Source organism: Gossypium hirsutum, chromosome A08 (assembly GCF_007990345.1).
Source record: "Gossypium hirsutum isolate 1008001.06 chromosome A08, Gossypium_hirsutum_v2.1, whole genome shotgun sequence".
Lineage (NCBI taxonomy): Eukaryota > Viridiplantae > Streptophyta > Magnoliopsida > Malvales > Malvaceae > Gossypium > Gossypium hirsutum.
The window spans coordinates 121,723,769-121,751,056 of record NC_053431.1 but is presented as its reverse complement, the minus strand read 5'-3'; the positions used below and the strand labels follow the sequence as shown (position 1 = coordinate 121,751,056).

Below are 27,288 nucleotides of genomic sequence, written 5' to 3'. Positions count from 1 at the left end.
CAAACTCAGAAGCAAGAACAGAAACACATGCGAATGGAAAACAAAAGAAATTGAGAGAGAGTATTTTGAATGAAAAGAGCTGATATTTTCATTAACAAATCCAGAAGGCATAATGCCATTACATATAATAGATAGCAACAACAAAATGAACAAGTCTTTACCTAATGACATACCTAACACCACTAAATTTACATTGGAAATTGTTAATCAGCTTGCTTAAGTTTCTTTGCTGATTTTTCAGTCAATCAATCAACAAAAAAAAACATCATAAGGTTTACCAACTTAGTTCAACATGAACTAGATTATAAAATAATAATTAAAAATACAATCAAAACATAACAAGTAGTTAGGCAACTTCAAGCTCCAGTTTCTGCACTTCATAGCTCGACTGCTTGCTACCACTTCTCCTTGCATGGCCACCTTTGCATGTCTTGCATGGGAACTAAATTCAACAAACTTTGAGCTCCAAAAATGATAATTTCAGTTTTTGAAACATGGTTTGACGATGGGTTGGGTTGTGATATAAAAGCACTCTTTTTTAAGCTAAGACCTAATACGTGATACATAATCTGAAATTCTACTACTTAAAAGATTCCTAAAGATTTTGCCACTTGCAGGTGCATCTTGATAGATTTGAACCTACATATGTACAAAGCAATGCATTGTGTAAAATTATTCATAACAACCTTCTTTTCATCCACATATCCAAGACTCCTTTTATATATATATATATATCCAAGACTCCTTTTTTATATATATATATATCTCCTGCTAGTGGCAAGAATTTCATCCAATCTTTCACCACTTGAATTAAGCTTCTCGATACATGTGCTTGGTTTTATGTAATTCTTTCTGAGTTTCTACAGGTTGATTAATTCTTCTTTTAAGTAATAATTCTTTGGCTTCAACTTAATTCATCAGCATAGCATTTTATTTTAATAGTTTAGCATTCACGTTGCACACTTGTTCCCATTTTCCTAGCATGACTTTGTTTCCTAGCATTTGTTGTGAATGTCACATAGTTACTAAGACGATCTTCATCCGACCCAAAGTTGTTGGTAGGATCATCGTCACTCTATGACACTTATGACACTAGATCCCTCTTTTTTTTCCCTTTCTAGGTTTCCTTTTTTATGATAACACCTTGAAATATATTTTAGGGAATACTTATGATGTCCTCCTTTACAAGGACTCCCATAGTAATTTGATAAATCTCTAAACTCAATAGTCACTAATTTTGAAATATTCCATAAAAATGCTTTGTAAATTACAAATATTTATTATAACAAAAATATTAAATAACACAACACAGTAAAAAAACCATTATTAATAATATCACAAAAGAATATTATTGAAATTAAAAAAAATGTTGATAATGAGAAATTATGGGTGAGCATGACATTATTGAAAGCAAAAGGAAGCCACGGTTGAATCCAGTCCACAATTTAGATCTATGAAGAACAGAAGTGAAGAGGGGAGGGGCCTGACATTTAATGCTTCCTGATAGCTAAATGGTTAATACAACTTTCCAAGTTGCAAAGTTGGAAAGTTGGCACAATAATAATTGTCGTCTCCTGCCTCCTGGTCAATACCCCCAACCCCATGGATGCTTTCTTTTCATATCCATTTGCCCCTTCTATCCATTTCCATTCTTCATATCAGTATTCCCAGTCTTTGTCCAAGTAATATTATAAATACCTTAAAATGTCCGATATCAACTTTGCAAATACATCACACTTGGGAAGCATTTTTGGTTTGGATGAGTCACTTCCATTTCTGTTGATTCTATTTTTATATCTGTATTAATTTTTTTTATCAACATATATTTGCATAAATTATGTTAATATCTCTTTCGAGTATAAGAGCAATTGATTCTAGGTTGATTAATTGAAATTTCTTTCTAATTTAAGCCCCTATTATCATAGTAACTCATGCTATGAATTTCCCTATTAGATTTGGCTCTAATCCTGTAAATTTATGTTGTACTATTTCTAGTATTGCATGCAGGTCTACTTAATTACGCAAAGATCTACTCTTAAATAGAGTTTATTCAACCTCCGAATTAAACACATCAAACATGGACCAATGCTCTAGAAATTTAAATCAAGAATTAAACACACATAATTAAGAACAAAAAACTAAATATTTATTGCATAAAAATATTGAGTCGCCCTAGTAATATTTACGAAGGTGTGCCGCCCATCACTTTTCTAATTAGACTAGGAAAATATTTTCTATTAAATAAATATTATTTGTGAAACCCTTATTCAATCAGGATTGTTCTATCTCTCCTTATAAATAGATGACATTGATAGAGTCATTTGCACACAGGTTTTATATATCATTATTCTACTAGAAATTAAAGTGTAGCAACTAAACCTCAAATTTAGGCATAACAGTGGGACCAAAAATTAAACTTTAACTATTTTTCTAAAATTGCAAAAAAAAAGAAAAGAAAAGGTAAGCACCGGTGTAAACCTAAAAGAAATGGGAAGACATGTGTCAATGTCTAAGAGTTTTAAGATATTCAGATTATATATAACTATATAATATTTTAACTGGAAAGTTAACGATATTAACTATTTGGACGAATTAATAATATGATAAAAATATAAGAATTGAATTATATAAAAAATTAAAATATATATTAAATATTGAATTTAAGCATATTAGCGGGATCAAGGGTGAAATTTAATCTTTTTTGTAAAATGAAAAAAAGAAGAAAGGAAGCATGAGAAGAAAAGTCCTTTAAACCTTCACCTTATAGATAATAAGCATATTAGAGGGATTAAATTTGATATTTACCATTTTCTTAAATTGCAAAAAGAAAAGCAATGAGCTTGTCACGTGGTAGCGGAAGGAAGGTCCTTTGGTTCTCTCTTTTATATATAACTACAATATAGTTTGTAGTTGGATTAAATATTTATTTATTTTTTACTGTAGAGTTAAAATTTAAAGATTGTAATATGCTTTAAATTCTTGTATTATTTATATATTTGAAATTTAGTTTTCATATTTTTATTTTCGGTCATTTAATTTTTTTATTTTTCGAGTTTAAAAATATAAGTTTATTTATTAATACTGTTAAAGTTTATTTGTTAAGTTTATTGATGTGACAGCTTAAAATTTTTAAAAAAATATATTCACTTGGTATTTATGTAACAAAATAACATAATAATGAACTTAAATTTAATATAGAATTTTAACAATGTTAATAATATTTAAAAATTCACATTAATATTTTAAATCTCAATTTTGAAGAGAGTAAGATAATAAGTAAAAGTTATCTAGTCTTATATAATTAAAAAAAATATTGAAAAATTAGAATTGAAATTTAGAAGGTAAAAGAAAAAATGAAAATGAACAAGTGTCAAGTAAGGAAAGCTTTAGGGCCTTGTAGTATAGATATATTATATATAAGATTTGATTGTTGTATGATTTCTCCTAATTAGTATTGTTATTATTCCTTTAAACAAGCAGATTTTTTGTTTCCAATTTTCATCACTTATTCGAAGCGACAATGAGGTAGCTCCACCATTCAAATACCCAGATACCCCACTATACTAAGCAGATCTAATTCCGGAACATAGCTTATTTCTCAACCAAAATGACTGAAAACCATAAGTTCCAACTGGGGACAATTGGTGCTTTGAGTTTATCGGTTGTCTCCTCTGTTTCCATTGTTATATGCAATAAGGCTCTTATCAGCACTCTTGGTTTCACATTTGGTCAGTTTCATCATAATTCATTCTCCCCTCATTGATTTCTCTATTCATTTTTCTTCTTATATATAGATTCCACGATGTCTTATATTGCTTTTCATTAGAACTGAATACCTCCATATTCACCCCTTTTTTAATTTGGATTTAAAATGTCGTTATATATATATTTTCCTGTTCGATTTATTATGCTATCAACAAATCGATCCGATCACTATAACTGAAAATGTTTTTTTGATGAATTTCTACCTGAAAAAATAAGGTGCAAGATAAATATTGTAATGGTAATTGATTAGAATCACAATCTGTGTGGGTATATATGAAAATAATTTGATAAGGTATTACTATCATTATTTTTTCTAAGCATCAGTTACGTGCTCAAATTAATCAGGTCGGTGTGATCCTATAATTTCCCGATTATGTAATCAAATGAACTCATAAATGATTATGAGAAACAGATGAGTTAGCTTCTATCCATGCTTCATTTGTGACGAGTGCTTTTTTATTGTTACTGTACAATTAGAGGTTAGTACTCTTACACACGATAGGGATGTATTCGCACCACACACGCATATATTACATCCAAAGGAGCTCCCCAAATAAAAGTCTACCATTTGCTTCGGAGGGTCGAACATCCTTGACAAGTGATTTTTGGTAGTTGGTGGATAACTTATAATATAATATGAGTTATAGTTTGTTGTAATCATATGTGGTTAACTTGAAACACATCATTAGAATTTCTCATCTTTACTTGCTTGTTGTTTGTTGAATTGTTTATACTAATTTTACGGATTGGGTTCCGCAGCCACAACTTTGACAAGTTGGCATCTCCTGGTCACGTTTTGTTCTCTTCATGTGGCCTTATCGATGAACTTGTTTGAGCACAAGCCTTTCGATGCCACAGCTGTCATGGGATTTGGTATTTTGAATGGGATATCCATTGGGCTTTGGAATCTTAGTTTGGGTTTCAATTCTGTTGGTTTCTACCAGGTAAAGTTCTACTTTCCAGTTTTTGCCTAATCCCAACATAATTCGTACTGAAGATATCTTGTGCTTACTGCTTCTTGGGATATGGAAGTTTTAGTGCTATGTATATCCAGCTCAAAGTTTAGCCCTTCCTCCCTTTTTCTTTTTTATTCTACAAGCATATTAGGAGCACCAATTTGTGACTGTTTGTTTTTTGTATTTTAGATGACAAAATTGGCAATTATCCCCTGCACTGTTCTTTTGGAGACTCTTTTCTTTAGGAAGAAATTCAGGTTAGTTATGAGCATGCTTGTTTTTTTGTATGTCTCAGATGTTCTTAGAATCTTGGTTGCTTACAATTGTAGTTTGATGCATTTATATGCAATTTGCAGTAGGAATATCCAGCTTTCATTGGCCATTCTTCTTCTAGGTGTTGGAATTGCAACTGTGACTGATCTTCAGCTCAATCTCCTGGGTTCTGTCCTTTCTTTGCTGGCAGTTATTACGACATGTGTAGCTCAAATCGTATCCTTAGCTGGAGTGTTTTTTCTTTTTCTAGTTCATCTCATTTTTATTCTGTCATTTGTTTCCATATTTCTCTTAAGTTGGTAAAGCTCCTTGACTCATTCTTCTTAGATGACTAATACCATTCAGAAGAAGTTTAAAGTATCTTCAACACAACTTCTCTACCAGTCTTGCCCTTATCAGTCTATAACTTTGTTCATCGTTGGTCCATTCTTGGATGGGCTTTTGACTAACCTGAATGTTTTCGCTTTCAAGTATACCCTCAAGTGCTGGTAAGATTGGAATCGTTGCTGACAAATTCCACCCTTTTGATGCTTCTAATTGTTTCCGTGTGGAAACTTTGTTGCAGTTCTTCATTGTTCTGTCCTGCCTGATATCTGTCACTGTCAACTTTAGTACATTTCTGGTGATTGGAAAGACATCCCCAGTCACCTACCAAGTCCTAGGACACCTGAAAACATGCCTTGTTTTGGCCTTTGGTTATGGTCTACTTCACGATCAATTTAGCTGGCGTAACATAATGGGGATCTTGATTGCTGTAGTTGGAATGGTCCTATACTCATATTATTGCACTGTTGAAAGCCAGCAGCAGAAGGCTAGTGAATCATCAGCACAATTGCCTCAGGTAGTTCATCGCTAAACTGTCATACGCTATCCTTTTTCTTTCCTGATATCTTGGTATACACACTGACCACCTATATATATATATCCTTATTCTTGAATAATGCAGGTTAAAGAAAGTGAATCTGATCCATTGATAATTGCAGATAAAGGAAATGAGATCTTGAGTGAATCTGATCCAAAAACTCCTGCATGGAATTTGAAAAGGGATCTAGATGCATAAAATCCTCCAAATCTTAAAAAATTGTATTCAATTTTGGTAGATGAAACATTAGTATCGCAAGTTTTGCAGCAGTGGTAGTAATAGTTCGGGTTATTTCGGAGATGACGGTAATGACAACTTTGTATAGAATGTTAGTGTTGGAAAGTGGAAGGAAGGCAAATGCGTAATGACAGTAGCAATTTTGGCTGATGGTTGTATTATCAGGCTTAGGCGTGGGAGTGGAAAATATACCCGAACTTGGCTTTGTTAAATTCTTTAGTACAATCTTTTACCAAGCATGCCTTGTGCATGCAGTTACTATTCTGTTTAATTAAAAACATTCTACAATTTTGAAGAAATGAAGCCTTATTCTCATTCTATTTTATTTATAGAATTCTAAAAGTATCAACAGTTAATAGTTCCTCCATCTTGTCCTGGCTCCTCTGTAAGTTGGAGGTGCCAAGTATATTATAATAATATGTGGAAGAGCAGAGAGTGTGAGGTTTGGTCCAAGAGAACAGGAAATTAGAAATAGACTAGATTCAATCCAAAGAGATTGAAAGAGTTGAAATGATGTCTTTTGTCTTCGCCAAGACTCCAACATGATGATTGAGGAATATATATCTATAGTTACGTGTTCGGCACTAAAGTTGCATGTAATGTGGGGAATTCAGTTCAAGCTATCGATTGATTTTTTTTTTTTGTTTATACGTACGAATAGCTCGAGAGTCCACTTCCTATCTTAGAAATATTACAAGGGTCATTGTGTACAACATCCCATCAAGCCAAAGACCGAACAGAAAAGTCGAGGCACACAGGCCTAAACACGACCTGACAAAAAGGTATGAGTGCCATAAACATGACCATGCCGAAACAACGAAAACCTCAGAGCCAATAAAGGTCTTTGTCAATAGGCCTTTGTTTCAACCATGAAAGCATGGGATAGATCGAACCCGACCAAGTGGTCGGCGACCATTAGTTTGAAACTTGTTCTCTCTATTGTGTTATTCTCTATTGCTCGTGTTTGAAGATTGAAACTAATACATGTGACACAAGCATGAATTGTTGGAATATTTTCAAATTATATATAATATTTCAATAGTTATAATTAAAATATTATAGGTGATTCAAAAGTTATATCACTTGATTATTAATAAAAAATTATCACATTTCATGGTGATTAGTTGTATTTTAATATCAAAAGTTACGTCACTTGATTGAATAATTATGTCTATTTTAAAAATGTTTATTTAAAAGATTCATATTGAATAATTATATCTCAAAACTCCTATTTAATAGACGTGGAACATCATTTGCATGACACACAAAAAATTCATAAATAAAATTTTACTTATTCTTCTCCATCTCTTAATATTCAAATATTGTTCTATAAAGAATTGTTGTAAAAGTTCTTTTATAAAATTTGATACTCTTACTATGTTACACTCAGTAGCAGATTCAAAAATACGACTTAGGGGCAAACTTATAATTTATTAATTGCTTTCTTCTACTACTCCTCTTTCTCTTTTTTTAGTTTGTTCTATGCTGTTATTTTTTTTCAGTTTTATGGGTAAGTTTTTTTCTTTAGTTATATATTTTTTTAAAAGTAGATTATTTATTTATTTTTATTGTAGCTTCTTTTGAAAGTTTTAAATTTTTGAAATTTCTAAAAAAAGTTATTTTATAATAGATAAATATATATATTTATATATAATTTTTAAACTTTAAAAGAGGTTGGTGTTTTTTTTTTGGGGATTGGGGTCACAATTTAAATTTTTAGGAGGTTTAATATAATAAAGTTTATCTTAAAGGGGGTGCTATATAAATTTTTAAAAAGTTAGAGGGCAGTGGCCCCCACCTGCCCTTCCTTGTATCCGCCAATGACTACACTTAATGCTTAGTGAACTATTTTTATCAATGCAACAAGTAGACAATTATTAAATTTTATTATTCTCGAGTTTATTTGTTTATAACCCTTTTGCATCTTAAAATATAGGTGTAAGCGAATAAAACTTTAAAGAAAAATTACATGAATACACACCTTGAAACATTTAGTTAATTTTTTATAAGTTTATTTTTATCCTCATGTAGTAATAAGAAGTGTCATCAAAACAACTAAGTGTGAGTTTGGATAGGTAGTGCAATGCGTTTAGTTTATTTTTTGTCTTATGCTATAGTATCGTTATAGTATTTAATTTTACTGTCACCACTATTTTTATACTAACAATAAGTAAACGCACTACTCATCCAAACTAACCCTAATTAGAAAAACAAAAACCAAAACAGAGACTAGCACCATACACCCTAGCAATAGAAGTCGGCGGCACTTCAAGAACATACAAAAAAATGTACACAACCAAGGAAAATTAAAGAACATGGAGATCATAAATGTTAAGCTATAAAGGTAGACAAAGCCCTACCGAAGAAATGATAAGAAGAGTGGTGGTCAAGAGGAAAAGCTAACCACTAGGGTAAAGGCTTCTTTAGGTGGCTATCACCTCCTTTCAAGCCGTCGGAGGGGTCAATGGAGGTGGAACCAACCCAATCCGACATCCCAACTAAATCTTAGGGCTGTTAATGAACTGAGCTTGAACAATAAGCATTTTTTCATGTTTGTTTGTTTATTTTTAAGTTTATTCGTGTCAAGTTTGTGTTTGTTAAGAATTTTAAATTTTTGTTCATGTTCGTTTATTTAAAATTATGTGTGTTCATGTCAGTTTATTTAATGTTCACAAACATGTTCATTTAACTTAATCGAACATGTTTACGAACATTAAATGAACATGGTCATGAACATATAATTGAACATGTTCACGAACAATGTTAACAAATAATAAATAAATACATAAACACACGTATATTGTTTAGATATAAAATAGTTAAATATAAATATTAATAATTATATTATAAATGAAAAAAAATACAAACCAAGATAATTTTATTAACATATACTAATGGAACAATAAACAAGCTTTTAAACGAGTTTATTCGTGAACATAAACGAACTGAACACATTTCTATTCGTATTCGTTTGTTTATTAAATGAACAGTTCATCAAATATTCCGATAATTGAAACTCTTACCAAATCCCAACAAACAATAAAGAAGAAATGGAGCATCAGTCCAAACGCCATGGAGAGTGACCAGTGGCAAGTGAGTGGCACCAGCCATGAGGCCGGATGGTCGCTCATGCCACAGTGATGGATTTCTCTCTTAAACGGCAGTCTAGAGAAGGAAGTGAGAAGAATTGTTCAGGTAATTAAGAGAAGTTTTTGGCCTTTTAGTGTCACCTATACTATATTACTATAGGTTAATATTACGTATTAGATTTTATGTGTGAATTGAGTACCAATTCAATTAAATAATTATTAAAAAAATTAGAGGGTCTTTTTTATCTTTTTATGTTGATATATAAAATAAAAAACAAAACTAATAATTAGATTTGAAAAGAGAAAATTTTATTATTATGATTATGATGATGATGATGATTTGATTTGTAAGGCTTACATGAGAGACAAGCATAGCCAGCTTTAACCGGTCATATAAACGGAAATACAGGGGTAAAAAAAGAAGAGAGAAGGAAATTACAAGCTATCAATTAATAATATAGTACGGGGTAGCTAGTAGTATTGGCTGGATTAACTTGTTGCTGACACTAACTGAATAGTTCAAATCAGTTCACTTTCCTGCAATTAGTGCGAATTTCACCGTCGGTTCCTGTCAATACGCTAAGGTTCCCCATTTTCACCATAGCATTCGCAAAATCCACATAAAAAGTGATAGGATTTTCGCTGTACGTAGCAACCTGAGAATCCATGGAGCCCCCATTGAAGAGTGCTTGGTCTGAATGAAGTAGGCCCTTGTTATTAACCAGATTCTTGAAATAAGAATTGTCGAAAATGACGGGGCTGCCATCATCTAGCGGAGAAAGGTTGTCACCGCCTCCTGAGCTTGGACAATTTGATTGAATTGATTTTGCGAACTCTGAATCTATATTCGTCTCATTGTAGATCCGGTTTCGAAACAGTAAACACCTGGCTTTGCCAGTGGTATGACTTCCTGATAAATTTCAAGGTAATTAATTATCGGTTTTTCGCACAATTATGACAAAATTATATAGTTTTTTGAGAGTTGAACAAGTAGTTTTTACCAGAGAGAGCAACCATTTCTTTTTCAGTGAAACCCTTTTTGGAGAAGACGGATATAAGTTCATCGAGGTTCATTAGTGGGGAAGCAAGGTCGGTATTGGCATTGCTGAAACTTGCTGTGGTCGAGTCTCTTCTACCTAATTCAACTGTCCAAGTTGGCCCGCCTAACTGGTGAAATAAACACACACACCCCATAAAGTCATTGGTTAAAATACTTAGGAAAGATACAGATTGACCATATATATATGTATTAATAACTTACAGTAGCGACAGAATCACGGGCAGCGACTGCCAGAATATCTGCACAAGAAACAACACCAGGGCAGGCAGTTTCCAGCTTAGATTTAATAGAATCAATCACTTCAAAGCCTCTTAGTGAATTTGCATTCGGGGCTGCGCTCTTCTCCCCAGTAAAATTTGAAGTGTCATCATCGTCGAGTAGTACAGAAGCATCACAACCCTGTTCCATGCTCACATCAATTCACCTTTCTGCTTCTACATGCATGCATGCATATTGTTTATTATATCTAAACTAAGAATTAAATGATCCAAATGTAAATTTAAGTTTCATCTCTCAACTCATCTTTTTATCGCATGTTCACTTTAGTTGTAATCTATATGTTTTTACATAATATATACCCAGCATCAAAAGAAAATCAACATGTTTAATTATAATCGAAATGAGTGCGTGCATGAAGAATCGAGAGAGGAAAGGAAGGCAGAGCATGCATTAACAAAACAATCGTGGAAATGGAGGCGGAGCAAAGAAGCTCCCATGCGAGACTCTTTGGCCACTGCTCCCAATACTGCAGTTTTGATAATATAGAGAGCTTTTGGGCATGTTTTGGCATAATAATAGGATGATAATTGTGCAGAGCACGACCCAAAAAGGATTATCATCACAAAGAAGCAGCACAAGTTAAAATAATGAGACCGCAACGCCATGACCACAAAAACCAATTGAGTAATAGAAGCGCAGGGAGCCTTTGTATTTGTGAAGGATACCGTTTTGTATGCAAATTAAGCTGAATATATATAGAGATGCAGTTTGCAAGAATGTCAAATATTTTACCATCCGATTCCAATGTCAAAAAAGTAGAGAACATTAGTAAACGAGAGACAGCTCAAAAAGTGCATGCTCATGGACAGTGGATATCTCACCTCCTCAACCGATCGATCAAACATAAACATATGCACATGTATAATATATATGTATATGGTGATGAATACAAAATAAAATACGTAGACGTTGAGAGGGCAGGGCAGCATATACGAATTCGATACCAAAATGATTCGCTAGCTAATATCTAGTTAGTAATAATATAATTACTTCTCTAATTAGTCTACTACTCTAATCTAATCTGCATTTGCATTGACAGGTCCTTGGAAATTATTTTTCCATTCTCGGTTGTTGTTGGACCAAATTTAGAGAATGGCTGGGGTGAGTGCAAGTGTGAACAAAATGTTAATCAGGAATCTAAAAACTAGTAAGTCAACTAGTAAGGCAGAAGCTTATGTTAATGAGTTAGTTGGATATATATATTGTTAAATGTGGGATTTGCAAATGCCCCAAACTTGAGAATCTTCCACAGCTAATTGGACTCCCAAGTCTTTGTGATAGAGAGGGTTTGGGTTAATTTGTCAAAATATAACAACAATCACTCCCAAAGAAGTCTAAAATCTTAATATGTCAATAAGGTATATTAGTAAAATTTCATCCCTCTCCCAATTTCTTTGAATTAATGGAAACTTTCATTATGTTGGGAAGGAAAAAAAAAAACTCTTCATATAAATTGAGCTTATTGTAAAAAGGGGAATTCCCTACATATGATTAAATCTTATTACTTAGCTACTTCTGAGAATTAATAGTTTGGCAGTGAGTGGTCAAAAAGTCAAATAAAAAGGAAAAGGCAATTTGGATGAACTTTGCTACTTAATTAGCCAATGTTGAGGAAGCAGCAGGAAACGAATATAAAAGAGATAAGAGAGAATAAAAGAAAAGAAAAGGGAGAAAATTAATATTTACAAGCTTAGAAGTGTTACTGAATCAGGTTGGCTCGGATCTAAGTATGATATTAATATATTTTATATTTGTCTAAGCTCGGTTCAACTCGAAATATAGACTTAAAATTTTACACAAATTCATTTATATTTACAAAAGACTAAATCAAGTCATTTTAGGCACACCCATATTATTTTTTAAAATATTTATATTATATTATTTTAATATTTACTAATTTAATTTATACTTTTTTTATTTATCGAAATTTTTATATAGTTATCTTAATATTATTTTAATGTTTACATTAGAATGGGATTATATATTTTGTATCAATTTATTTTTTTAATGTGTTCTAAATTATATAATATATAAAAATAATATAATATCAAGTATTATAAACGTAAAAACGAGCCTTGAATGTTCAAGCCACATTCAAGGGCTGAGCCCAACTCATAATTTAAACGGGCCTAATTTTTTTACCTAATATCATTTTTCGAGTCTAATATTTTTACCTAAATCCTCTCAAATTTCATACGGATCTTCAGATGTGAACAGATAACCCAACCCATGAACAGATCTAATTTAGTTTTCTACAGCTTAATTAATTTGCAACAATGCTAGAGCAACAAAGAATGCATCCGTCGATACTTTGAAAAAGAAAAACAGAAAAAGGAAAAGCTTTTAGCAAAAAACAGTTACAAAAATCGATTAAGATTTTGGTGAAACTTTGTGTCTATAATGAGCTCTAATTGAGTAAAATTAAATCAATTTATTCTTCTATTAATCAAAATCGTAATGGATCAATTTGATTTTTAGCGGCGGATGACGTAACAAACAAGAAGCATAAAATGCGGACATGAAATAAAATAATATTAAAAAATTAAAAACTTCTAAAAGCTTATAGAAAATTCTATATAATATTCAAAATATTCAAAAATATATATTAAAATATTCAAAAAAATTCAAATTACATTGGTTTCGTGATATCCAGGTTTGGATTTTCCTTTTTTAATTTTCCCAAACGATGGAGCTCCTTGTAATTTTCTTTTTTTCTTTTATTTTTTTTTGGGGGGGGGGGGTTTCCGACCCATTCACCATTGATAATGGACATGGATATCCTAGGTTGTAAATCCGAAGAAAAAATTGAACAAAAATCACTCTTGGTTCATCCAAGTTCAGGTTTGATTAATGTATTAAGCAAAACCTCATAATTATCATTGCTATTAGCCATAATGTCAGTTGCAATTTGTGAAAAAGCTGGAAACACATTATAAATTGCCTTATTTAATTTGGTCCTTTATGTATCCAACCTTAAAGATTGTTGGCAATCATTACTTTATGCACAAATTTTAAGTCAAGTAAGGATCAAATTAAACTTTCAAGTTGTTTTAAATAGAATATTCTATTATAAAAGATTGTTCGAAGATCTCTCTACCAATATGGTGCTTATTTGGGAAAAAAAAATAAGGGGCTATTTTAAGGGGATAAGTTATTGTAATTGATTATAATTCAATTAGTTTATTTGTATTATTAAAAAGCTTGAGTTAAGTGCATAAATTAGAGAATACGCTATCTATTCAATTAGGAATTATTTTTGATGAGTGAAAAACTTTTAAATAAATTAGATTGTGTCAGTCGATTTACATTTAAACTTTTCAGAGAAAAATTTATGACACCCTAACACTGGATCCGGTGGTCGGATCTAAGTGTGTAACATCACATTACCTCACTAAAGCAACTAAGACTAACTTAACATAAATTCGCAAAATCAAAATTCATATTCTTCATCCAGAACAATAAACCACTTATTATAATCAAACACATACATTTGTAATGCATGAGAATCTATCTCAACTAATTACACGGTTATAACGAATTAATATCAAACTTAGAACTTGAATCTAGACTCAAATGTCAAATTTTAAATTTATGTCTCGAGATAAGTCATAAATTATTTTGGAATTTTTAGCTTTGAAGTTAACATGTCTCAAGACACTACATGTTGTGTCTCGAGACCAACCTCCCATGTTTTCCTATTTTAATTTACTTCGATATTTAAATGTCTCAATATAAAGAGTACTTTCTGTCCCAAGATCTGGAGTAGGACAAAATCTATTTTAGCTTCGATGTCATTCTGTCTCAAGACAAATGCCACTTGCCTTGAGACTTATGAACAACTGTCTCGAGACTATATAGATATGTCTCGAGACATTAGACTCCTGAATACAAAAATTACTAAAAATTTGTTCTAACAATCCAGACTAGGGACAATACCTTCTGTCGAGAGGTACCCATCTCCATCAATCGAGGTGGGTTCCCTCTATGAACCGTACATCGACTTTCCACGAAGACTAAAGACAATACCTTCCATTGAAAAGTTTGTCGATTTCCAAACAAACAACATTTTAAAAATTTCTCTAAAAAAAATATCCGTCCTCCTCTCAATAATAAAAAAACCAAAAATATTAACAAATTTGAAAATTAAACAATCTTACATCTATAAAACTATAATCAAATAATGAATCCACTAAATAATTTCTGAATAGAATAATTATACAAGCTGAATCTACTCAACATCGTAAGGATAATTGCACTCACATTTCTCCAAGTTACTTACCTACTGGCTCACAATTAAGTAGTCAACCCAATCTCAAATTCTACTCTCTCATACATTTAGGGACAGTGTCAATTCGGTTGACCATGGATTAGAAATAAAGAAGGCTGGCCATGGAAATTGATGAATGTATTAATGCATGCGTGTTTTCTTTTTATATTTTATTTTACAGATTGATTCCATGTTTGCGGTGATGTTAGCTAGGCTTGGGGCAGCACGAGCAGATAACAGCTTTCGTACTTGGATATTCTTTGATGAAAACTTATTTGATGGCTTGATATGCAATTTTTTTGGCCAGAACTAAATGACAATTGAGTTTTAATTAATCAACATTTTAGCTTTGGTTAGATGTAAAATTTATTTGGATTTTAATTAATTACAAGACTTTAGTCCAACTTAAACTAATGAACAGTATCGATAATTTAATCTTCAATAAAAATGTTAACATAAAAATATAAAAGGTATTTTTTAAATATAGTATTCAATTGTACTACTGTATTCTATTTTTGTACATATATTTGCATGTCTGTTTCCCTGCTGCATAGCTTGAAATACAAAGCAGCATAACATGAGACAAGAAACATGACAGGATGTTTCTTGAAGGACTATTGTGGTTGATGTTTTGTAAGAATATTATTCAAAAGAGAGGTTGGTAGGCAGTGAAGTGCAAGTTTAGCCAAGTTCTGGTTGATGGTCCTACCCTTGCTCCATCACAAGTTGTATTTTGAGGGAAATTACATTCATACTGAGAAAGATGCCTGACATGCTGACTATGGTTGAATCATACGAAATCCTCAACGCACTATACAAGTTCTGTAAACTATATGCCACGAGTTTCAAAACTGTTAGGACCCTGCTAAATCTCCCTCGAAAGAATGGGGTTGAAAATCTAAATGGAGTGCTTGATTTTATTGGATGGTGAAAAACCAAGTTATGTTGTGCACCTAATATATACCAGGTTAGCTATCTGTAGGGGAACCAAGGAGGGGATCATGAGCCATGAATAAAATAAAATTAATATTGGTCCCATTATTTGTCTTGCCACATAAAAACAGACGCAAATCACATGTTTACATATTCGACATTTCAAAGTCTTTAGTCTTTGTATTTTCTCGGCCAAATTGGCGATCATCAGGTATCACATGGTGAACCCTTGACGACATATATATGCCCAACTCTACTGATAGACTGATAACAAATTGCTGGCAAGAAATTTGAAACTTATCAAGCTAGCTACCCTAATAGATCTCTAAGATAAAAGAACCAAGGATGGTACGTAAGCGTTGCCTTCATCAGTTCTCTCCTTAACTTGATTACTCCAGTTTTGGATAGCTTTCCATACCCCTCGTTTAACATCTTGAACATTTAAGCACTCTGATGATCCTTGGTCATCCTGAAATGTTCCAATACAAACTCAATCATTGGGCTTAAATTTAATTTTAATGCCTGATATGGAAACTTATTGTATGAGTATGACTGAATGCATTGCTGGGGTGCCAGACACACAAATATATATTATGAATAAAGAAAAAGATGCATGCGTGCGCCTGTGAACGACTCAATTAACATATACATTTGTGTCAAACAAATATTGGTTTCTCACTTTTACTCCAACAGCTTCAAAAAGAAAACCTTCAGAACAGGAAACCCTAGCTTGGAAGACATCAAGACCCAGCTCTTCAAAGGCTTCCAATAAGAATACAAGCAGACCTCCACAGCGTCTTTCGCTAAACACCTTGATGAGAAAACCTTTATCTTGAGCTTCAACCCTTAGTTGCTGATACATACACCAAAAGAGAAATCAGAATATGATTGAGAACATGTATACAAAATCAAGTTTAACCTAAACTTTAATTACCACAGGACAACTCTTCTGGCAAGTGGAGTTTTGTGCCATTGCAATTTCTTGATTAATTCTTTCAACCCTATGCTTCAGTTCATCTATGTATTTTGTTGCATCCAATATGATGGAGGTTTTACTGTGCTGCAGAGATAAACATGGAAAAGGATTTCAAAAGTAGTGGAAAACCATGGAAGCCAATATTATGGTGGTGATTGCAGGCATAGAGAAGAGAAGTAAATATATGTATACATATATATTACCGCATGGGAGTTAGTGATGGAACGAAGGGTTCTCATCTTCTTATAGGTGGCAGCAGCCATCTTGCGCTCCCTAGAAACCACGTTCTTCATCTCTTTCTTTCTCTTTTAACTTCTCTCTTCCTTTCCAGTAAATTTGATAGGGGTCGCTGTTTAAATAGGAGGGTGAAGAGCCAGCCAGCCCCATGCCAGTTTTATGTGACCCCCATGAATTGAGATGCCACTTTATTATTTGATCACATAAAATATAAATAAATTTTATCATTTAAAATATAAATAAATAGTACATGATTAATTTCCTCCTCCACATTCGAAAACACGAATTCAAAGTTGGCTATGCCTATATATAGTAAGCCAACATCATCAGCAAATACAAAAGTCAATGCAAATCACCTTTATCAAATTCTTCACCGACGATCATATCATTCACAACTTCATCTCTGCTCCTATATGGTTCAGGTTCACTTCCTTTTACCAATTGAATACTTTTTCTTATCCAATGAAATTGGTGACTATAATTTATGATGTTTGTATCTAGGTTGGATGAAAGTGATATCCAGATTTGAAGAATAAGAAGTTAACCAACCCAAGTTATTTGTAGCTAGGAATGTTAATTATTTACTTTCCTAAATTCTGTTTCTTTCCATATCCTATAAGAGTGGACTTCAATTCTCTGAGCAAAATAGATGTGGGGGGACCAAATTATAACTCAAAAGATTCTTATATTTTATGGGATGATGGTCTTCAAGTTTATATCAGTATTTGGGAGAGGAAAACTTTGTTTTGCATGTTGATGGATTGGAAGTCGATCATGGATGTACATGCATGTACACACATACATACATGGCAATCAATAGGTATGTGTGTATGTATGTATGTATGTAAAGTAAGGGAATGGTGGGTGAGTGTGGTGGGGTTAAGATGAAAGGACGGCAGGGAAGGAATCTACTCGTGATTGCGACACCAATATCGAAAGTTGGAAGGGTAGCGTCAAAACATAACATGCATGTTCCAAGCTGGAGGGGGGGATATTGTGAATGCCTCCAATTTTCCCTCACGGGGAGGATAATTCTCTCTCTTTATAAAATCTCCACTTCTCTCTCCACTTTCCATTCTACTACCCTATCTATTTTTGCACTACACTTCCTTTTCCACCCTTGTTTTTGGTTTACTTTCCAAGAATGGGGAATTTCAAAATGAATTCATGATCTCAATTCCCTAAAATGATAACAACAGTTAATCAATTTAGCTCTATTTCTTCTTTCCATCCTTTTATTTTTTAAAAAATTGATAAATTAGTCATTTCACTTTACTTTGCCGTAATTTGATCCTGTCCTTTATAAAAATTAAATAGTTAATTCAATTGAATAACACTGTTAAACTTTACCATATTAAATCACTGACCTAGAAATTAATTATATCAATGAAATTGGTAAAAATTGACTATAATGTAATTTATATACAACAAATTAGTAAATAAAAAATAATAATAGCTCAAGTTCATGTATTTACTAACAACAAAGCTAACTTGTTAATTTTTGTAGAAATATGAGGATCAAATTTTGACAATCTAAGATAAAGAGAATAACTTCTCATCTTTTATAAAACAGATAGATGAAATTCATAATTAAATCATAAAGTTACATGCACTAATTTTATCTTACACACGTGAAGGATATAATATATAATTAATAATACTTTACTTAAATAATTAATATGTCAATGAAAATATTATAAATAATTTTAATAATATTTATGAAAAATGTTATCTTTGAAGAATTTATAACTTATATATATTCAAATAATTAATACAAGTAAATTACTTTATCAAACCATTTTTACTAATAAATCTAAAATTATTTAATATACATTAAAATTTTTATTTATTAAATTACGAAAAAATGAATAAATAATTTTTATATTCAAGCATATTGACTATATACAAACAAATAAATTCATTACATCCATGAAATAACATTTTGTATGAAGGTATTTGCGGATTGAGTCAAATCATGAAAATTTTAAAATCCCTTACCAAATTCATCCGAATTCAATACATTAAAAAAGAACAAAAATCTAAAATATTATAATAATAATAACCCAAACCAAAATAAATAAGATATTCCACAACCTTCCAATCAAAGAGGAAGAAATAATAAACCTTTATTTTTTTTATAAAGAATATGAAGAAAAATATATTAGTTCATTCTACTTTCTTCTTCAAGTGGTAACCAATTGAAAGAGTTGAAGGTGAACAACAGTTTTCTCAAATTTTCCCAGATAACATGATCCATAATTGTCTTTTATTACTTCTTTTTACTTTTGATCCAACAGTTCAGCTTTTTGTCATCTGAATAATTCCCACCGTAATCATCACTAAAGTTATTCATAAAGTATTTTTCGTTTGTTTTCCCCTTAAATTCGTGTTGCGTCTAGATCATACATATGCATTCTAGTTTTGGTGGTCTCAATCTGATTTCATCATGGCCACAAAGAAACATCAGTCCCTGATATGCAGCCCCAAGTCCCTCGAATCAAGAGCCATGCGAAACAAGCGCCAAATCAACAAGGTCTAATATGCTATTAATATATTATATTGCTCAATGTCCTACATGCATAGGCTCTTTCATATATTTTTCGAAACGTGTCGGTCCATCTTTAATTAATTGTTATTCTGATTTTTGGAATAATTAAGATTGATTAGTTTAAGTACATGAGGGGTATACTACTGCTAATTCATGTGTAATCGGTCGAGTGGGCTTCCTTGGAGATTCTCTGCATCCTCTATTCCACACGAGAGACCCCATTTTGTAATGATCGCAACCAAACAAATCTATTACACATTTCCCTGCCCCATCCATGTCCCTAACCCTAACATGCCTCTAATTTAATTTAATTTAATTTAGACTTACTTTGACATAAAGTTTTGTCTAAATCTCCCTCCCCCCCATCTTTTTATTGCTCTATTTTTTCCTTTGATTTAAGCTAAAATATTACAAATGTAATGCTATTTGAGTTCAAAAAGCAATCCTCTTTTTTTTTTTTCGTTTTCTTAGAAATGGAAAATATAGAAAAATATATATGGTTGAAAATTTTTTAAAAAAATGTGAAAATTAGAAAATAATAAAAAGTTATTTTCGTTATTTTCACTAACAATATTTTGTAAAAGTGAAATATTACAGTTTTTTAAATATTAAATTTGGTATATTAATTAAATTCATATAAATAGATTTTTTTATTTTTTATTATAAAAAATAATTAACAAATCTGTTTTTTTTATTATTTAAAACAAATTTTTATTTCTATTTATTATGTGTTTTTAAATTTTTAAAAACTAGAAATGAAAACTATTTTCTAAAAATGAAAATAGAAAATATTTTCGTAAACCATTTCCCACCAATTAAGATTTTAATTTTTAAAATAATAAAGACCAATAAAACTTGGATCTTTCTTAATGTTTGGATAGAGTAGTCAAATGAAATCGGCAATCATTTGAAACAAAACAATTGGGCATTACCATAGTGATTTTGTGGAAGTGTGTCAAGCAAATTTTTGTTTTAAGATAAAAATCATTATGAATTGAATCAAATTAGATTAAGTAAATTATATCCCCTAATTTGAATACCTGTTTTGAATATTCCTAAATTATCCTAGATTTTATTAGGATGCTTTTAATGCTGCTTTTGTAGCTTTTTTTTTTTTGTGGAGATTTATAATTGTATTTGATTTGTAATATGTAAGAATGTGATAGAGAATTTTAGCACGCACTTGGTTCATTGGGAATTGTTTTTGAGATTGTATTTTCATAAGTAAAATAAGTGTTAATCACCAGATTTTACAAATTAAATTTTTAGAAGAAAATTTAGTGAGAGAAATCTAGATCTTAAGTGTAAAAATGGAGTGGAAGTTAAATCATTATTTGTATAAAGTTAAAGATAATAGATTATTTCTCTGAACTAAACTTCACAAACATAAATGATTACCAACTGCATAATCAATTATTTTTTATGTTGCTACCAATTATGTGATTATAACAACAAAATTCGATTATTTTTGTCTCCAAATAAGAAGTTGAAAGTTTCACCCATGTTAATGTCTTCAAAATGCTGGACTAAGCTCAAGATTACTCAGCCAAACTCTAATATATAATAGGATTCTTTGTTATTAAAGTCCACTTATATATTTGCAATAATTGAGTTTAGGTGACAATCCTCTTTTATTAAATTTGGTGTTATGCATTAAATTTTTAGTTGATAAATTATAATTCTTTCATAATTAAAATAAGTTATATTATTATAATATAACATTTTAATTTATTTTATAGTTTTAAGAAAATTAATAAAAAACTGCATAAAAAGATATTTAAACTCATATCACCAGCAACTTTATCACTTCAATCAAAGCATTATTTTAATTTTTCTATATATTTTAATACTATTATATAAACTATTTCACATGTATTTACCTATTTAAATTTATTTTCACTCACGATTCAAACTATTTTATTTTATTTTCGTACATATATATATATTGTTAGTATTAGTTTCAAACTATATATTTCATTATTTATTGAACATTATTTAAACTTTTTGAGAAATTTTGATATCTTGGCTTTTAACATCATTGATTAATTAGCCCAAATACATTACTCTGATTAAAATATTGATATAACTTTTAAGAGTTGCCAATATTGCTAAAATTATTTATTAAATTCAAGCCCGTTGCAATATCAATTTTTAAAATGTCAAAATGTTACGCCAGTAAATTTAACAGATATACGAATAATAACAAAATAAAAATAGAATTAAATTTCAAATATTAATTTAACACAAAAAAAAGAATTAATTCGTGATAAATAGGTGATAAAGACGAGAGAAAGAAAAGGCCATGCAGGAACATATATATTGTACATGTATGTTACAAGTAATACAAAAAGTAGAAAAAAAGGTAGAATAATGATATGGAATTAAATAAAAATGTGAGTTAGGAACAAAAAGCATAGGCAAAAGTGACGGTGAGAAAAACATCACGTGAGTCAATAATTGAAAATATTTTTAAAAATATTAATCATTTGTACTTTGAAGAAGACTTGATGTTTATCACAACAACATATATAAAACTCCAATGTAGAAAAATATAACAACATAGAGAGTAGTGATAGCAATACCAAATATTTTCCTCGACAACGCATCTAGAAAACGAGTTGATGTGATCTCACCAACCTCGAATAATTACTCTCTCTTTCTTCTTCTATTCAGGGTTTTTATTTGTCATCTTCTATTTTTTTATCCTAAAAAATATAAATAATAAATCAAAAAATATACTCTATACCTTCGGTCACATGATTAAAAGATGAAGTGAGCAGCCACAACACCACACAGTCATTCTATTTAATAGTATATCTCCATCCTTTTGAAAACATACATCTCCATATATATATATATATAAAAGGCAAGTTCATCCTTAGAAAATTTTAGACTCTTAATAGAATTTACTTTCCTTTAACGAATTATACTAATCAATATCCTAATTTTGCTGCATTAATAATATTAACAGAACATCAAAAACAACAAACTTAAAAATCCAATGATACGAAGATAGTGGCAATGTTAGTTGTAATGGAACAAACAACAACTGCGCAATCAATCAGATGCACTAAGAATTTCTCCTTTTAACATTTTTGACAAAATCTGGTAGCAAAAGAAAATAATACCCCCCTTACAAAATTAATGACAATAAATTAGATATGCTAGAAATACGAATGAGTTCTTGAGCTTAAAAATTAATATTCAAATCAAGTCAAGTCAAGTATTCAAGTTCGACTCAACTCTATTACGCACCTAATCACAACTAGGCTAGGAACTCTAGAGTTTCTTCAATATCAGAAATTGAAATTGGTTCCTTCAAGGATGAGGCTCCTTTAGAACAATAGGATTTTATGGGAAATCTGTATGAACTGTAAAACAAGGGAGATAGAGAATACATTAGGTCTACTAAAAATATATATTTATATCCATCTAAAGTTTTCTATTGAATTATACCAAAAGAAAAAGTGAATATTATTTATAGTACATTTTAAGCCAAAAAAAAAAAGTGATTTTTCTGCTATTAGCAATTTTCTATTTTTTTTAGTAAAGCATTGCGATAGTACTATGAAGTTATTGTTCTATTTGAGTGTTGTTATCAATACGGTTTTAAAGTAACCCTAAAAGGAAAAGAAACTGGATTAGAGCCCAGCACAGGCCCATTAGTAAAATTCATTGGGCTTTCAGTTCTTTGCCTTCTCCTGATTCCTTCCGCGTTGATGTTGTTATCAAAGTTGGAAAATGGGTCTGCTCGCCGTCCTTTTTTGAACTACTCCTCCGTTCTTATTACTTATTTTCTCCAAACACGCTTCAATAACCAAACAAACTCCTGTATTATTATTTTCTTAGTTTTAATTTCTTCCTTCTCCACCCGTTTTTCTTTGAATGCTGGAAGCTGAGGTAGAGGATGCAGAGAATTTGGCAATGGCGCATTGGCCCATTCCCGTCGATCTGTTCGTATCCAAAAAGCACCCTTCTCTCCCGCGTGGCCTCCTAGCATTCGCTGATTCTTCCGGCAACATCCTTTTCCGCCTCAACTCTCCATCTCATCACCCCAAAAAGACGCTTCGACTCCTCGATTCCGCCGGAGACCCTCTCATCTCTATCTACCGCCACCATGTTAGTTTCTCCCTATATCTTCTTCTTCTTATATGCTGTGTATTGCTATCTGTTTAAACTTGGTTGATTAGACGGTAGAAACCCCTCAAATTATTGATTCTTGTCATTGCTGTTCAACTTTATTTTATTTGGAGTTCCCTAGAAGTAAATGCACGTATGTTTCCTGGTTGAAGGATGGGTCTTGGCAAGGTTTTAAGGGTGATGATGGGCAGAAGGATTTGTTATTCCAAGTGCAGAGGGTATCCAATAAATTCGCTAGAACTGAGTTGGAGGTATTTCTTGTTGCTGAAAACCACCAGGGAGAGTTAACTTGTGATTTCAAGGTCAAAGGCTGTCATTTCCAAAGATCTTGTACCATCTACAAAGGCGATTCTATTGTGGCTCAGGTAGGTATAAAATCTCTATATATAAAAGCATTCCTATTTACAAACTACCAAGGCCTCGATGAGCCGTAATAGGCACTATTATGACCAATATGAGCTCAACTTTGTTCCTGCAAACATGGGTAATGAGAATGAGATGCTCATTTGTCTCCCAATATGCCCTTGGGCTATTGTTGTTATGCCCCTTCACCACTGTAAATAGCTTGCCTTTTCTTCCGCATTGACCAATGTCCAAATGTCAAATAGCTATACTAACATGAGAGATCATAGAGATTTACTGAAATAATCTGATCATAGCGTAAACATAAAATGTGATGCAATTGGCGGTTCTTGTTACAGACCTCAGTTTAGTTGAATGTGTTACTGGATCCTACCTCCTAATTGCTTATACCATACTTCTTGTGCACATTTTGAGAATATAATTGTATACTTTCATTCATGCAGACCAGTCTCATGCACAAGCTTCGGCAGATTTACGTTAGTAGAAGGAAATTTCAACTAACCATGTTTCCTAGCTTTGTTGATCCTGCTTTGATTGTTGCAGTCGTGGTGATATTCTTGGTTAATGGTCCCAAAAAGTCCAAAATTTTGGATAAATTACCAGTATCGACATGAATATAAAAACCCATAAACTGAAAGCAGAGGGTGGTTAGATACCTATTACATTCACAGGCATTGTATTGTTATATTCTTTCGAGATTGTGTATTCTTTTCAATTCAATTATTTATGAAATAAAAAGGCACATACATAACGTTAAAATTCAGCCTGAGTGTGGTAACAATTTATTTCCTTTAGATTCTCAAAATGTTTTGAGTATCTAAGCAATGCAATCAATCCGTTTCTTAATGAAAAAATTTATCAATTGCAAAGAAAAATAAACAATAATTTTCTTAAAGATGAGAGCACTAGTCGACTACATTATCTGGGAATATAAAATGACATCTTCAACCAAATATCTCACCAGATTTTTTTGAGAAAAGACACCATGACCGAACAAGCTAGTCTATCAATGCAGGTCTTTAAAACTTGTAGAGGCCATTTTATGTTCTCTATCTATCTTATTTTACCGCATCAAAGGAAGTAACCATCTCATTTCTGCTCCGTTTCCGTTGGATAAGTAGTACACTTTTTTCCAGCTTTCCTCTGAAAATGCTTCCCTTCTTACAAGCCTTTGCCTGCAAACAACAAACCATGTAACTCTACTAAAGGCTCGCATGTAATCTACAAGAGAAAAATCGACGTATTCAAACCTGACATAGTAATGGCAAACAGTTGCTGCCTCATCAGGACTGTAACGAGGCATGTTAACACGGGCACCAACAGGTACATCTGGCAAATCTAAACGAAGTTTTCCCACAGCAGTTGAATGAGAGAAAGCTCCAACCATCATGTCCTCATGCATCATGGACCTAAAGGCATTCACCTGCAAACAAACAAATATAAAATCTTAAGATAAAAAGATAGTGATGATAGTTGCGAGACCTACTGTTAGATCCAGATTCCACTCTTTTCAACAGAGAAACACGCAAAAGAAAGTTAGTACCTAGATTTCTATGTTAAGAACATAATCCACCAAGCAACATAAATGAAACAAAGGAGTCGATATACCAACCATTGCAAGTTCTCTAGCGTGTATTGGTCGACAAGAACGGACAGTCACTGGTTCCTCATACTCACTGAAGGTAAACCAATTATTATACTGAAGACATAACAAGATACATCAGTAAAAATATGCCAACTATTTACAACAACAAAAAGTTAGAATAAAGTTCAATCATGTAGCTAGGGACTATAAGAATGGAAATGTGGTGCCAACCTGGTCAATTGCTATAAGCACAGGGACATCTTTAACGAGTGATAATTCTTTCCTCAACCGAACTACAACTCCAACAGCTGCATGTGTGTACTTGATTCCCATTTGAACCAGGTCATACAATGTTGACTCTTCAGGGAGGGCCATGGATTCAACTCCTTTCATAAATCCAACACCAGCACCTTCTCCCAATCGAATAGGATCAAAAATTTGGCATGGCAATTGTTGCAGGCGTGATTCATTGTATTTCAGAAAATCCTGTATAACCAAAAACCACTAACATCAAATCAAGCAGACTTATTTTCTTTCTTTCTACTGTGGAAAGGACATGAGCATGAAAACAGTTTGAATTGACATAGAGGAAAGGTTCTAGCCTTGAGGATATTTTCAGCCTGTACAGGTGTGTCCCAAAAACCTGTTTCGGAATTTTTATAGAAACATCCTCCATGCGTCCATTCACGACCTCTAGGAGCATAGAGAACAAGCCAACCCTCATCACGAGCCCAATGCACAAGCATTGCAAGCGCAATACTCTTCCCGCAGCTAACCGGTCCGTCCAAAACTATTTGCTTTCTCGCTTTAGGAGCTGAAAATGTAAATATCGGAATAAATTCACACCATAAATGCAATCTATTAGCAACACCAACTTCGAATAGCAGGGAAAAAGAACATTGACATTGTATTTTTGAAATAGAGAAGATGAAAAAGATGCACCTTTAGCATTAGAAGACCACATTGGAGGATCTACAATGCGTCTAAAATTATCACGAAGATCCAAGAAACTCTGTCGAACAAGGAGTGCCGGCCTCATCGACTCCTTGAACTCCGTCACCATCCCCGTCGGCAAACCCTCCGGCAACACTTGGTTCAATCCCTTCTCACTGAACTTCATGTACGAGCAACAGTCTTTCCGAGTGAGCAGGGAAAGTGAGGGAGTGGAAGTGAACAAGGGACGTCCATTGGGACCCACATCTAGAGAAGGGTCATTCTCGTCCTCGACCAGGCGGCGGGCTCGAGCAGCCTCGAAGTCGTCGGCGCCGGCAGAATCGAGGTCATCACCAGTGGAGGAGGAAACGGTGGAAGAGGAACCGCCGGTCTTGGACTTGGTCTTGGACTTGGGATCGCCTTTCTTGGATTTCCCGTGGGAGGCCTTTGCGTTCTTGGAAGAATAGAGCTTGGATTGGGAAGAGATGAGGGGAGGGATTATAGGTGAATCAGCTCGTGGCTTTAAGAGCGTGGCTCGTTTTGCAATGGACCTCAACATTTCTTCGTTTCTTAGCTGCTTTATCAGTAAATACTTCTGTCTTCCTTCCCCTTTCTCAGGGTAGGAGTCTGGGGGTTTTAGGTTTTGGAGAGGAGAAGGGAAAAAAGCATAATTACATGAACCCAGTTTTTTATGTACCAGAACCCAACTTTTAATTTGGGCTAAATTTATTAACATTTAGATTTACAGCCCAAACCATAGCTTATTCAACCCAATAAAACCTTCC

General features: G+C 32.4%; 4 protein-coding genes and 1 non-coding gene across 6 annotated transcripts; 2 read left to right on the top strand and 3 right to left on the bottom strand.

Moving 5' to 3' along the window:
- Positions 1-3,460: 3,460 nt before the first annotated feature.
- Positions 3,461-6,418, top strand: LOC107893707 (UDP-xylose transporter 3). The gene is made up of 7 exons (XR_005899904.1): positions 3,461-3,728; positions 4,525-4,709; positions 4,911-4,978; positions 5,078-5,210; positions 5,322-5,482; positions 5,560-5,835; positions 5,941-6,418. It is a non-coding gene; the product is annotated as a UDP-xylose transporter 3 (transcript).
- Positions 6,419-9,474: 3,056 nt separating this feature from the next.
- On the bottom strand, positions 9,475-11,170 carry LOC107893698 (cationic peroxidase 1). The gene is made up of 4 exons (XM_016818756.2): positions 10,911-11,170; positions 10,444-10,641; positions 10,184-10,349; positions 9,475-10,092 (listed from the first exon to the last, which is right to left on the bottom strand). Exons 1-4 carry the CDS (start codon positions 11,124-11,126, stop codon positions 9,707-9,709), a joined length of 966 nt encoding a protein of 321 aa, XP_016674245.1. The 5' UTR covers positions 11,127-11,170; the 3' UTR covers positions 9,475-9,706.
- A 4,631-nt stretch (positions 11,171-15,801) lies between these two features.
- Positions 15,802-17,437, bottom strand: LOC107893686 (uncharacterized). The gene is made up of 4 exons (XM_016818748.2): positions 16,901-17,437; positions 16,656-16,781; positions 16,401-16,574; positions 15,802-16,190 (listed from the first exon to the last, which is right to left on the bottom strand). Exons 1-4 carry the CDS (start codon positions 16,988-16,990, stop codon positions 16,047-16,049), a joined length of 534 nt encoding a protein of 177 aa, XP_016674237.2. The 5' UTR covers positions 16,991-17,437; the 3' UTR covers positions 15,802-16,046.
- A 5,771-nt stretch (positions 17,438-23,208) lies between these two features.
- On the top strand, positions 23,209-24,748 carry LOC107893675 (protein LURP-one-related 7). Of its 2 annotated transcripts, none has more exons than XM_016818739.2 (3): positions 23,209-23,601; positions 23,775-23,987; positions 24,429-24,748. In XM_016818739.2, exons 1-3 carry the CDS (start codon positions 23,368-23,370, stop codon positions 24,597-24,599), a joined length of 618 nt encoding a protein of 205 aa, XP_016674228.1. In that variant the 5' UTR covers positions 23,209-23,367; the 3' UTR covers positions 24,600-24,748. The 2 variants fall into 2 exon arrangements, with proteins under 2 accessions (XP_016674228.1, XP_016674222.1); XM_016818733.2 differs by having other exon boundaries at positions 23,303-23,601; positions 23,736-23,987.
- Positions 24,749-24,847: 99 nt separating this feature from the next.
- On the bottom strand, positions 24,848-27,247 carry LOC107893660 (28S ribosomal protein S29, mitochondrial). Its single transcript, XM_016818717.2, has 6 exons — positions 26,513-27,247; positions 26,173-26,384; positions 25,802-26,056; positions 25,598-25,684; positions 25,236-25,408; positions 24,848-25,160 (listed from the first exon to the last, which is right to left on the bottom strand). The coding sequence occupies exons 1-6, from the start codon at positions 27,237-27,239 to the stop codon at positions 25,049-25,051; spliced, it is 1,566 nt and encodes a 521-aa protein (XP_016674206.2). The 5' UTR covers positions 27,240-27,247; the 3' UTR covers positions 24,848-25,048.
- Between the last annotated feature and the right edge of the window lie 41 nt (positions 27,248-27,288).

Coding starts and splice junctions, on each gene's coding strand:
- LOC107893698 (XM_016818756.2), bottom strand. CDS start 11,126: ATGGCGTTGCGGTCTCATTATTTTAACTTGTGCTGCTTCTTTGTGATG. Junction 10,642..10,910: donor TCCACGATTGTTTTGTTAAT/GCATGCTCTGCC, acceptor AGCATGGAACAG/GGTTGTGATGCTTCTGTACT. Junction 10,093..10,183: donor AGAAATGGTTGCTCTCTCTG/GTAAAAACTACT, acceptor GAAATTTATCAG/GAAGTCATACCACTGGCAAA.
- LOC107893686 (XM_016818748.2), bottom strand. CDS start 16,990: ATGAAGAACGTGGTTTCTAGGGAGCGCAAGATGGCTGCTGCCACCTAT. Junction 16,575..16,655: donor GCCAGAAGAGTTGTCCTGTG/GTAATTAAAGTT, acceptor TGTATGTATCAG/CAACTAAGGGTTGAAGCTCA. Junction 16,191..16,400: donor TTGAAGCTGTTGGAGTAAAA/GTGAGAAACCAA, acceptor GGAACATTTCAG/GATGACCAAGGATCATCAGA.
- LOC107893675 (XM_016818733.2), top strand. CDS start 23,368: ATGCTGGAAGCTGAGGTAGAGGATGCAGAGAATTTGGCAATGGCGCAT. Junction 23,602..23,735: donor TCTCTATCTACCGCCACCAT/GTTAGTTTCTCC, acceptor TTTTATTTGGAG/TTCCCTAGAAGTAAATGCAC. Junction 23,988..24,428: donor GCGATTCTATTGTGGCTCAG/GTAGGTATAAAA, acceptor TCATTCATGCAG/ACCAGTCTCATGCACAAGCT.
- LOC107893660 (XM_016818717.2), bottom strand. CDS start 27,239: ATGTTAATAAATTTAGCCCAAATTAAAAGTTGGGTTCTGGTACATAAA. Junction 26,057..26,172: donor AGGCTGAAAATATCCTCAAG/GCTAGAACCTTT, acceptor TTGGTTATACAG/GATTTTCTGAAATACAATGA. Junction 25,161..25,235: donor GTTTGCCATTACTATGTCAG/GTTTGAATACGT, acceptor TGTTGTTTGCAG/GCAAAGGCTTGTAAGAAGGG.